This window comes from Zosterops lateralis, assembly GCF_965231275.1.
Source record: "Zosterops lateralis genome assembly, chromosome: 2".
In the NCBI taxonomy this organism is placed as follows: Eukaryota; Metazoa; Chordata; class Aves; order Passeriformes; family Zosteropidae; genus Zosterops; species Zosterops lateralis.
In genome coordinates, this window is record NC_139763.1 from 38,618,834 (window position 1) to 38,632,047 (window position 13,214).

Sequence of the window (13,214 nt, forward strand, 5' to 3'; positions counted from 1 at the left end):
CTGCATGGTTTCTAATATATGAATCACATGGGCCTGGATGATTCACTCTTAGCCACTTAAAGAAAGCTCAACAAAGACAATTCCACCTCTGGGAAATTGAAATTCTTTAACGACAGTACTACTCACCCAGAATTTGGCCAGTGTGTTGCTTCTCCATAGCTGTAGTTGACAAGATCACATTTGTATTTTATTGTTTCTATCATCTGATAAAGTAAAAATGGAAGTCAAAATTTGTACTAGTTAAAGAATGTAAGTGACTTCAGAAATGACAGAAAACATCTGCTTAAATTGATTTGCTACATATCTAAGAAAGACAGATAAATCTCTTGAATCTAGAAAATAATTTACTGCAGCCAGTTAAGTACTATTTTCCTAAAGAACAAAGAAAATTTAAGAAACCTATTCCCTGAAAAGCCTTTTTCTTGCCATGTCCCCAGCTATAAATTAAGACATTACCCAAAGAGAAAACTGAAGACAGCAGACATCATCAGGACTGTCTCAAGAACATAAAATTCTTTCCTGTGCATTTTGGTTAAACTCCAAAAAGTTGCAAAAAAGTTATTGTTCATGTTGCTACATCAAAAATATCCTATGGACCACATATATAGTCTTCTATTTTCAGATTCTTGTGCAAGATTTTTCCTTATCAACTCATTATACAGAAAAGCTGTTAGGTCTTTCATCATTAAAAGAATTATATTTTTCCTCATTCTTAAGAAAAAGAGTTAACACAAATACAGCAACATAGGTAGATACTCGTCTCTATTCTAGATTTATATGTCTTTTATATTTAACTCAGTAACTATAAAAGATACACTGACAACACAAAGAACTTTAAGCAAGTATGCAAGTAACTTCTTTCAGGCATCAAACTAGTCAGACACTGCAAGTCTGTTAGTCTGGAAAAACTAAGTGCTATACGCAACAAAAGTCTTGTTTTATATTAACACACTAGTCTTACAATATGCTTTAAAATACATTCTAATTGTTTTTAGGGGTTTTGATATGTTATTTCTGCTTGAGGGTTTGGGGTTCTTTTCTGAGGGGGGGTGGCCTGGTTGTTTTAACTTGGTATTTTGGTATTTTTGTTGGAAATACTGTAGAACCATAAAAATAAAGCCTATAAACACGTAGGGCATGAAGTTTTACAATATTCTACACTTAAGTCACACTGCTGAGATTAATCATTTATTCAGTGAAATACCCACAGCTCTTATTAGACCAGTGCCAGTTTCCATTGTACTTAGTCTTGTATCACCAATCTTGATTGCAAGAATCTGAGCTCCAGGAGCTACACCATTTCGTTCTGGTTCTTCTGGAAAGTATCCAGCTGCAATACTAGCCACATGTGTTCCATGTGCTCCTGTGCAAATTAAAAGTATGTATTTTTAGTGGACTTCATTTATAAGAATTCAATATGCCACAGTTCAATTAATTTTCATTTACTGAGCTGTAAGCACACAAACCCAGTCAGTGGCCAGTCACCAGTGTTGCTGATACTGAAAGGGTGACAGTGGTCACCAGGACTCAGCCAGTGGAGCCAGCTCTGTTTAATATTTTTTTGGTGATCTGGACAAGGGGATTGAAAGATTGTTGTCTGTGCAGACAACAGGCTGGGCAGGAGTGCTGATCAGCTGGAGGACAGGAAGGCTCTGCAAAGGGATCTGGACAGGCTGGATCAATAGGCTGAGGCCAATCGTAGGTTCAACAAAGCCAACAGCTTTTAAAGGGGAGGAGGCAGCAGGAAGACAGGAACAAAGTATTAACTTAATTCCACTAATAAAAGTTACTTTGAAGGCTCAACACTTCCTACTCAAAGCTATGAATACTACACCTGAAACAACTCAGCAGGGATTAAGAACAGAAAACAGAACTGCACAGAAACATAGAAAGGAACATCTCAAAAAAGTTACCATCTAGTTAGAAATCTGAACTGCTTATGTAGCTCTACTGAGACGGGATAGTTTCAAAAGGAATTAAGAGCATTTTTCAAAGCAAATGCATCCATACTATTCTAACCACTCAGTTTGCTTCCAAAACAAACTCTAATTATTTAAAGAATACTCTAAAACAGGTTCAGAGTGGTTGGAGCTACAGCAATAGTGACACAACAAAAGTTTGCATAAACATAAATTAAGATCAATACCCATTTTTCTCATGGATATTATATTTAAGATTCGTAAAGTATACAAGTACAAAAGAGAGCAACTAAAAATCAATCATCACTCTATATTTAACAAACAAAACCAAAAAGGTTTTTTGAAAGAAGGTTCTCATTAGTATGCACATTCTATGTATACATGTTTAAGTACATAAAGTTGACAATACTTCAAACAAAAATGGAAGCAAGTTTGGTAGTGAGCTGTCATAGATTTAGTTCAGGAAATATGAGTATTGGTCTTAAAAGCCATTAAAACAAATGCTGCACTACGACAGCTGCCTCGAGCTATCCCAAGTATCAGAAACAAGACCCAATACAAATGACTGCTTCTCATGATAACTACTTAGCAGCAAAATGTTCTTTAGATTACTTTCATTTACCTCCACTTGTCACAATGGAAAGGAGGTTTCCATCATCATATATATTCACAGAATAATTCAACATCTCAGATGTTCCAAAAGATCCATATTCCTGAGCCTCTTTGTAGGTTCTCAGCACTGTACAGTTACCCAAGTCACCACTCTCACTTGTATCTATGCAGGCTCTGTTGACAAAAACGAACAAACAAAAAGGCAATGTCCCAGCTTCTGCAAACTTGGGTTCCCTGCCCTCCCCAGCTGAGCATGGCACAAAGACTTCAAGAAGTTTGGTTCTGTGTTTATGGTATCTTTAAATAGTTCTTCAAGCATCTACTTTAAAACTTGGTTGTTTATACTTTAGATTTAGAAACTACAAAGTTATCTAAATAAACTGATTTTCAAACACTACTAAATTCAAATAGAGATCTATTTGAAAAGCAAGAGTATGAAAATTCATTCAGGTTCAAGGAAGAAATTTTACTAAAGGTAGAAGTTCAGTGCTGGTACACAAATATTTGAAGCTTTACTGCTTTGTTTGTTGCACATTATCAGTCAAGAAATGTGCCATGTTACATCCTGAAGTCTGTGCACATACACCTGTTTTGTTGGGTTTTTTTCCTATCACCAATGGGTAGTGAGAACAGCTTTATTCAGCTTCAGAAGAAAGATCCCATAAGCTTACACACTTATACGGTCTTCAGTAAGACTTTATTGCACCCCATCTTCACTTGGGAACAGAATTTTGTCGAGAAACTCAACTGATACAGCAGGATTATTTTAGAGCGAAAAATACTTAAAACCTCTATAAAGAGGCCAGGTATAAAAGGTAACAAGTCTTCGATGCAAGCTATTGTTTTATGTAAAGAAGACGATATTTCAGACAAGTTTAGTCATTTACCTCCAGGTCTCACCGTCATTCCACACTACACAATCATATACTGGGCCAGGGTCACTGTATTTTTTCTCAAAAGAATTCAATAATTCCACTTGATTTTGAAGTTCTTCCTTTATTAGTTTATTTACCTAATAAGGCAAACAAAATTCAGTAAGAGTATTTCCAAAATTATTACAAGATAGGTATTTCTACATTCTTTTCTAGTAAAATACATCTTTTCCATTACTTTGTCAAGAATGTTAGACTATCCTAGGAGTCACAAACATCTAGAAGTTCAATGGCTTTCAACAGCGCACTATCCATTTTTGGCCTATTATGTACAACTATGTCTAATTTCTGTAAACTTAACATTTAAAGCCATTATTTTCTTTAAGACTGTTAAATGATAAAGTAGTATCTGAGGCATTTCTGGTACTTCATTGAAACAGTACACAGTTTACAAAAGAAAGAATATGTTTAGAAAATTCCATCTTTGAACACAGCAAAGATGGTGGCCTCAAAAAATAGCACATTAAATTAAAACTTACTGAAAATATCCAACAAATTTTTTGAAGTACTATAATTTTCATATTTGACACCAACTCTCAAAAGTGAACAACACTAAGAAAACTGAACAACCATGCATGCAAAGCCTTATAAAATTAATGAGAAGATACACTGGTAAGTTTTCTGCCAAAATACTCACAAGTACCTTTCCTTCACTCATCTAATGAAGCATTCTAATCCTGTCAACCAGTAATAATTTGTTGCGAAGAACAAATTTATAAATTTAGAATTAATGTAAACCTGCGAGGGAGAGCTATGAGCAGCATCAAATTCCTCTTGTTTCCTACAGGCCTCTGCTAGAGCCAGTCTGTGAACAGGATCCCAGAGCTTTTCCTTACGCTCTTTCTGTGAAATAAAACAGAGGTTCCTCAATATATTAAGAAATATATTTCAAAGTATGAAGTATATAAAGATAATTTGAAAATTCTGATTTGAGGCAATGGCTAAAAAAGTTCCATATAATAGCATAAATAAGCAGAAATTGCCACACAATAGAAAAAAAAAAAGGGTATCAGTAATTTCTGTACTTTTCACCTCAGTGGATCACTGTGAGGAGGAGCACTAAGCCACTCCCTGTGCTCTGAAAAAAACACAGAAGAAAGGGATCGTGTAAATAATAAAAATCAGAGAGAATAGCACTCAGGTGCTGGCTAGCAGCCTAAGGATGTTAGCAAATCACGTGCTGTGATGTTCTAACAAAATTAAGAAACAGGACTGTAAAATATGACTATATACCAGAAAGAAGAGGTAATTCCTCCTTACCTGAATCCTCTCCTTAAGAGCTTTAGGATAAATATCATAGCCATTCTTTATGCCAATGTGATATTTGCCTGAAGGATTTACCCAATTTGCTGGAATCTACAGGAAAGTATATTTACAAATAGGTTAACTAATGGCATTAAAAAAACTCCACAAATAAAAAAGCCCAACCCTGTAAGAGAGCTTAGCGGAACAAACCTGCAAATACTGCCAATTTAATTCCCTGTCTCATTAACAGTAACTACTGCACTGTTCTAACAGCATGACATGGCATTTTCAATCCAATTCCCAAAAAATCAGTATCAGTTCATGTGACATTGCCACTGAACATCTTTAAGCATTAGTTCCTCTGATAGTCTACTTTTAAAATACAAAGCTACAGCTTTCTGAATTTACAGTAGGGCAGAGGTCTGGGGAGATGATAGTACTATAAATGAAACCTAACATGGGAAAGTACGGCTGGAAGTCATGACAAACATCTGAATATCTCATTTCACGTCTTGCGGCAATTTAGACTCAGTATATCGGGATCTGCTCATCCTAGTAACAACAGGAAAAGAGCAACAGACTCAGCCTTACAATCATCTTCTGTGTAAAATTAAGAAGAAAGCTGACAGCATGGAAAGATCCAAAGATGTGATGCCCCCATAGCACATCATCAATACAATCAGGAAATCAAGAACATGTTAGCAACATCAGTTCTGTGTACCCAAGACCTCTACTAGATTTAGTGTCCGCTCTGAAAACCTACACCATTGCTGTTCTATGCATAGTGAGAATTCAGTGAGTCTACAACTAGGCTCTCACTATTTTTCAGTCCCTAAATCTATTCACCACAAGCTTAACGCAATTCCTCTTGTAGCTATGCAAATGTGGAAAATACTAGCACTTTTAAAGACATAGCTGTGTCTGATATTTACAAAACATAGTAGCACGTTTTCTTCAGCCCATTTCCAAAGCTATATCAGGTACTGTTTCAAACAAATAATTAAATTATTATCAACCCCTCCCCTCAAAAGTCCTGTACACACCCCTATTCAGCTACAGAAAATATTAGATATCAAGACTGTAGGAGCATCCATGGATGGCAGGGAGAGGGAACTCATATAAAAATGTAAGAAACACTAAGCAATCTTCATGAAGATGAGCAAATGCAGCATTAGGTTTGGGTAAGATCTGGTTTGCTGGTTTCAGTTGGACTAGGGTTGATTTTCTTCACAGCAGCTGATATGGGGCTGTTTTGGATTTGTGCTGAACACTCTTAATAACTCAGGGATGTTTTAGCTGTTGCTGGGCAGTGCTTGCACAGAGTCAAAGCTTTTTTCCCCTTACAGGCTTTTTCTCTCCCACATCTCAAACACTGCACCATCTGGAGAGGCACAAGGATTTGGGAGGGGCCATAGCTGGGACAACTGACTGCAATTGAGCACAGTTGCAATCCATAGCATATGGCATCATGGTCAGCATATAAAGCTGGGGAAAGAAGGAAGAAGAGGGGTTGTTCAGAGTGATGGCATTTATAGTCAAGTTATTTCCTGGAGATGGCTGAACACCTGCCTGCCCATGGGAAGCAGTGAATGGATCCCCTGTTTTCCTTTGCTTGCATGCAAGGCTTTTGTTTTACCTATTAAACTGACTTTATTTTAATGTACAAGTTTTCTCAATTTCATCCTTCTGATTCTCTTCTCTCCATATTGCCAAGGGAAGGCTGAGAAGCTCTATGGGGCTTAGCTGTCAGCTGGGTTAAAACCACAACATCTGGTTAAAAGAAAGTAAGTTCTGCAAAAACCAAAACAGGTGCTAAATTAAGCAAAGAAGATGATGTCCAGTGGTGTTTCTGTACCACCAAATACTCACCTTTAAATTTCTTCCAGAAAGACCAGTAATTTCCCCATCTTTAGGTTCCACAATGGTACACGTAGTTACATCACCACTGCCTGTAGTGTCAATTATATCAATTATCTTCGGTTTCCCATCAGTTGTAATCTGAAAATATGAGCACAGAAAAATTGAAAATGTACTTGATTACCCTTTAGCACACCAGGAAAGTTTCACTGTTAAAAAATATCAACTAGCTTTCTCAGACATCCAACTCTTAACTGAAGGACATAAAACCAAGTTGAAATCAAGACAAATTTTCAAAGAACTAAGACGAACATGTCCATCTTTCTGGTTCATACAAATCCACTTATTAGAAATAAGGATTTAGAAGAGAAACAAGTAAAAATATATGCTATGTATCAACAAAGCGGAGACAGCCTCAATTTAAAACCAAGCCTAAATTTGCAAAAAACGTATTTGCAAGAACTACTATTTGTTTTCATATTATTTGCTGTGTGGCTCTGACCTCTCATTCTGGACAAATTTTATAGTAATGAGAGCACAAGTAAGAAAATGAAAGGTGCTGAAGTACAAGCTCTCACAAGCTGAAGTCTCTGAACTGAGCCCAAAGGTAATATAAGTTACTATTACCTTATTCTTCCTATTTCAAAGATTCTGCTTTGTGTTTTAAAACTGATGAACTGTTAGTAGCTACGGCTATAAGGAATCTGGAAAGATGTTATAGCAGCCTCCACCTATAAGAAACCTGGAAGCAACTTTTTACATGGCACATGTCTTGATAGGACAAGAAAGAACGGCTTTAAACTACAGGAGACTATCGGACTAGTTATAAGGAAGCAATTTTTCACTGTGAGAACAGTGAAACACTGAACAGGTTGCCCAGAGAAGCCTCATCCCTGGAAACATTCAAGGTCAGGAGGTCAGGCTGGATGGGGTTCTGCACAATCTGATCTAGTTGTCCCTGCTCATTGCAGGGAGGTTGGACAAGATGGCCTTTCAAGGTCCCTTCCAACCAAACCATTCTATGATTGTATGAATTGATCACATATCCATATTTTTACAAGTTCTGTATCAAAGACTAATTTAAAAAAAAAAAAAATAATAAATCAATCCTCTTCGAGTATCCCCTATACATTAACTCCACTGAAAGTTAATGTATGAAAAAAGCTTCATACTCAGAAAAGCAGCAACATTTGGGTTTTTCTACCCTTTATATATATATGGTATTGTTGCCTTTATTCTTTATTGATAATTTTGATGTTAGACATAAGGGTGGAAGGTTGTTTTGTTCCAATAATGCTCTGGAATTGTGGATTCAGCTACTGGGAGCTATCAACACATTCAAACTGTTTCATAAAAGTCACTCTGATGCTGCCAAAAGGACAAGAGTCAGGTTCTTATCACATCTCAGCACACAAGGATGGTTACTCCCATGGTCTCAAATTCTCATGGCTTAAAAAACCAACCAAACAAAAACCCAACTAAAACCCATACAACCCAAAAAACAACCTCCCAAAAACTCAACAGCAAGACACCAACCCAGACAAGTGACAAGCAACACCCCCAATGAAAACATGCTTAAAGAGCTTTTAAAAAATAAAAAGAACCAACCTCAAATATTCTAAACCCATATCAACCATAAAAACAGCATCAATTTCATTTCCCAGAAGGTAACAAATACTGCTTTTGAATAGACTTGCTAGGGAAAAACTTTCATGACAGAAACCAACACTCTATTCTGTTCACAGAAATGCAAGTTCACAGAGGAAAATCTTTAGAGTATCTTAAGCTGGTGAAACACTGACTGAACAACAGTTACACAGTAGTGACAATTTACTTGGGGAACAGTGCGTAGGCACTAAACCATATACTTTTCAAGCATTTGTAATTAATGCCTCCAATGTTGGCTGCAATTCACACAAAAGTCAAGAGCTGCTCCAATACTAAAGCAACTGCAAACCAAACCTGAGATTGGCAGCACTGGACATTTTTCAATGTGCCTCTGCTCAAAGTTAACTATTCAGTGCTCAAAGTACAAGAAAACAAGAACGAAAATGTAATCCAAGGTGACTTGTTTGAAGGAGGCAAGTTATACAGCAACAGGTGGCCAGAACACAGATTTATGGTGCAGCAAGCTTGGGTAGTTTTAGAAGTTGTTTCCTAGCCTGAAAGACAAGGTGCAACTCCTACACTCTATGGCTCTTTCCCTCCTAGCTGAAACCTAGCAGGCCCACACATGCACGTGAGTTCGTACTGCCAGAACCACAAATCAGAGTGTTTCAGTCAGACACAAGAAACTCAGAGTTGCAGCTGGTCTAAGGTTCAATTCCCAAGAGCAGCAATCCAGGCAGGTCCACGGTAACTCAGAGCAAGTAACCGATACGGCGGCTCCTGCTGCCACAACAGCTCCTCGGCACACTGCCCACGAGCAGCAACGCCAGACTGAAACTCAAGAGTTCAGCTCAGTTTTCTTTCGCCAATCTTGTAATTCTGAGTTTAAAATCATAATAAAAAATAATCAAGTGACCTTGATCGATGCCCTTGTGTGAACAGAAGAGTCCTGAAGTAATGAATTGATTACAGAGAGAAGGTACATTTTAGTACCTTTTGCATTAAAATTTAAAAAAGAGAATTTTTATACAATTAAAAATATTTTATACTGTATTTAGGAAAAAATCTCCAATCCTGCCTTCATCATCATGGCTTACCTATAGGCATTTGAAAAACAAATTATTAGTTTAAAACTACTTGGCTGTTTATACATTTCTGCTTGAAGTCTGAAAATCCCACTTACATGTTAGTTCTGACTTTGTAAAGCAGGTAAATTAGACTGAAAACACTAAAATTAACCTATGTGCATAATCCTGGCAACTCATCAGTCAAAACAGAAGTAGAGGAGCACCAGTATCTATGACAATCACAACAGAAAAAGGAAAGCCAGATGCATTTGAGCATGTTTTTGCCGGCCCATACAATTACTGACTCCAACTGACAGCTACTGCAGCCACAAGAGATGAACAAGTTCTTCAGCACTTTGGTCATGGGACAGCTGATCATCATTATCACAAATAAAATAATTTCCAAACTAATTTTTTTCAACTCAGTACTGAAAAGCAAGCAAAACCAAACTACTGCTAAAATTTGCTGCATAAAAGTACAAGTTAATGCAAATAAATAATAATTCCAAATGCCACTTCAAAAAATAAATTTGCAAGAAGTGAAATGAACTGACTTATCTATCATGAAACATAAGAAGCCACAACAGGAACAGAAAGGACAGGGTGGAGCTGAGCAAGGACTATACATATACAACCACAACACTCCATTAAACACACCTATATTCCATCAGTCACTGTGCCTTAATGGGGAATTACAAACCATGACTTAGCAGACAGTAGGAAATACATTTGACCATGAAGACTGAAAAGGGAAAAAAACTCACATGGAAGAAGCAAACAAATTAAACTTTACGATTGGTCCCAACAGGTGGAAAAGCAATGGAAGAGGAGGTGAAAGGAATTCTCTAGAGGGCAGTGGTTACAAAAGAGTCATAAAGAAAAGGAAAATTAGTACAAGCTAAAGTAACATTTTATGTATCAAAAAAACCCCAACCAACAGGCAACAGATCTAATAAGTTTTGTTAAGCTTAACAACTATTCTCTCTATAGCAGCAAGCACCCAGGCAAGAATAGAAACGTTTCCCTGTTAAACTCTGTCCCCAAATCTTTCTGTCCATTCGAAAGGGAACAAACAGTGCTATCGATGTTTACAAACCAGGTCACAGAATCAACAAACAAAGGAACCCTACCCAGGAATGAAACACTAGGAAGCAGCAAAGAAATTAACTGCTTTGTTTTGACTAAGAACACCACTATATTCAAAATAGGGTAGCTCATTTTAGCCTGTAATAACTATTGTCATTAACCAGAACTCAAAGTTGTAATACCTATTAACCTTGCTACAGATGTCTCCTCTTCCCTCTAAGCAACTCATTCTACTCTTACAGATCTAACTCTATGCCATACCAGGAACTGACAAGAAGACTGACAGTAAGAAAAATCAGTAGCAGCAAAGACAGGAGTGTAAAAAGAAAATTCCAGAAATTTGCCCAAGGTTGGAAACTACTTCTTGCAGTACAGCTATGCTGTGTCACTGCCTGTACCCAGGACACTGATTCATTGCATCCAGGCAAAATGTAAACTGGCAAATACTCCACAGAGTGAGGACATTCTCTTGCTGAAGAAACATCTACGAAGCTATTCTAGACTGTGCTGTCTATGCCTCCTTTATAACTCCCTGTGCAGTAAGTCTCCCCAAGCTGTAGTTTAGAAAGACCCTTAAGCCAAGTCTAGTAAGTGGGAAGTGTGGAAAGATCACACTTCTTTACATGTTTTTCTAACAACCCTGCAAATTTACTTCTCTCAACCACTGCAACATGAACTCCACATTGTGCCCTTCAAATCTCTTACTTCTTTTACAAATCTTTTACTGTGCTACCTGAAATTTTATCCTGTGCATAAAGAAAATAGGTTGGAGAAAACTGATATGGTCAACATGGAGATCATGATGCTTTATAAATACCCCTTATGAGCCTTGGGTTACCTATATCAGAACAAAGCTTCCCACTACTGCAAATAAATTCATATTGGGATTTTGTTGTTGCTGTTGACCACTACTCATTCATAACCTCTAGAAACTAAGGGGTTTTTGCTTTCATATGTGACACTTCAGAACTATGCACATCATTCAATTTATACTCACATCTTCCTAATTGTCTTCCATTACTTTCTGCTCTGCCCACTGTATTATCATGCTTTCCTTTTGGCTAGCTTTCATTAAGCTTACCAATTACTCTTCCACATACCCACAACTTCTTGCCAAAAGCACCAGCTTCATTTCAGCTTAAATCAATCAAAGTTACAGCTGCCCATTCCTTCCTTCCACTGAACCTGTCCTCCTACCTCATCCTCTAGTTTAACCGAATCCCATAAGGAGTCATTTCAGAACACGGAACTAAAGATCTGCCCGGGTCAGGTCCCTGAATGAGGTCATTTAGGAGTTAATTCTACACCAAAGAAAGGGTAGAAACCAACACAAGCCCTGCTTAGTCAAAACAAAACAAACAACAACAAAAAAACAAAACAAAGGGTTCAGCGTCGAAGTGAGCTGCATACAACTCAGAATCATTCTTCCACGGACTCTTCTGCCATCACTCAAGAGAAAACATGTTGACAAGAAGGCAAAGGCAGCAGTGACACAAAACGCCACATGCAAACTTACAAGATAAGGAAATGCTAAGAGACAAAGGTTAAAAGAAGTAAGTGCTGAGAAATGCCAAACTGATATCACACAGAAATTTACAAAACCGACACAGAGACACAAAGTTGCCAGATCAGGAAAAAAAAAAAAAAAAAAAAAAAAAAAAAAAAAAAAAAAAGAGCCGGCAGAATCGAATTTGATACAGGCTGTTATGGCAATAAAACGCACGAGAAATAAAAAGAGAAAGACGAGTATGCAAATTGTGCCAGAAATACACTTCTCATGTAAAAGACCTAGGCGGTTGTGCGTAGCCTCGAGCTACCTACTGCCGAAGTAATGCTAAGGTTTAACAAAAACACAAAGCGTTCTTTTGTAATGAGCTCTGCGCGAGAGAAGGCAGCCCAAGAGATTTAAGTGCCATAACACGCCTGTGGACGGCTTAGGAGGAGGATCCTCAGAGCAGCGCCCGGAGTGCCCGGTGGAGCCCCCGGCTGCGGCACCTCCCCGCCCTCCCGCACCGGGCCCGCTCGGGCTGGGCGGGAACGGGGAGCGAGCACACGGCCACGCGTCCCCGCCGCGGGGACAGTCCCCGCCGCAGCCCTCCGGGGCCTCCCCTGCCCTCGCCGCCCCAATGCCACGGCCGCCCCCACACTCGTCCCCGTCCCCCCGGGGTCGGTCCGGCGGGCCCTGGGAGCTCCTCGCCGGCCGCGCTGGTGACACGGGGCCGCCGCCGCCCAGCTCTACCTGCATGCCGGGCGCCCCGGGGTCCACGCCGGTGTCCAGCACGGCCAGCAGCACCCCCCGCCCGTCGAAGTCGGGGAAGCGGGCGAGGAAGGCGGCGGCGCCGGTCTCCTTTTTGGGCAGGAGCCCGTGAAACGGGAACGGCTCCTCGGCGGCGGCCGCCATGACGCGAGACCGGGGCGCGGGGCCGGTGGGGCGGGGGGGGGACGGGCGGCGAGAGGCCACGGGAGCGCGGCGCATGCGCGGTGCCGCCCCACCGGCCCGCGGGGACGCGCACCCCCTCGCGGCCCGCGGCGCGAGCAGCACCGGAGCTAAAGCGACCAATAGAGAGCCGAGGAGGGCGGGGCCTGCTGTGGAGACAGCCAATCACGGGAGGGACGTGTTCCACGCGCCGGGGTTGTGGCGGCCACGTCCGGCGGCGGCGGGAGCCGAGGGCACCTTCCAGCGCCCTCCCCGCGGGCGGGGCCCGGCGGCCTCCGCGCCCCGCCCCGCCCAGGGCTCCCCGCCCTGAGGGTCTGCCCGCGGCAGCCCGGGGTCCTCCGGATCGAAAACGGGATCACTGACTCACTTAGGTTGGAGACGACCGCTGAGATCATCAAGTCCTAGCTATGATCGAACGCCACCATGTCAACCAGACCACGGCACTGAGTGC

General features: G+C 40.2%; 1 protein-coding gene across 2 annotated transcripts in view; it reads right to left on the bottom strand.

Moving 5' to 3' along the window:
* The window catches only part of TPP2 (tripeptidyl peptidase 2), a 49,890-nt gene extending 37,141 nt beyond the window's left edge, over positions 1-12,749 (bottom strand). For both annotated transcript variants that reach the window (XM_083855385.1, XM_083855384.1), the window contains exons 1-8: positions 12,566-12,749; positions 6,578-6,706; positions 4,724-4,819; positions 4,202-4,306; positions 3,419-3,543; positions 2,542-2,705; positions 1,209-1,363; positions 127-203 (exon numbers count right to left, since the gene is read on the bottom strand). In XM_083855385.1, coding sequence (XP_083711511.1) covers positions 127-203; positions 1,209-1,363; positions 2,542-2,705; positions 3,419-3,543; positions 4,202-4,306; positions 4,724-4,819; positions 6,578-6,706; positions 12,566-12,727 — 1,013 coding nt within the window. In that variant the 5' untranslated portion in view covers positions 12,728-12,749. The remainder of the gene's footprint in view (positions 1-126; positions 204-1,208; positions 1,364-2,541; positions 2,706-3,418; positions 3,544-4,201; positions 4,307-4,723; positions 4,820-6,577; positions 6,707-12,565) is intronic.
* Positions 12,750-13,214: the final 465 nt, after the last annotated feature.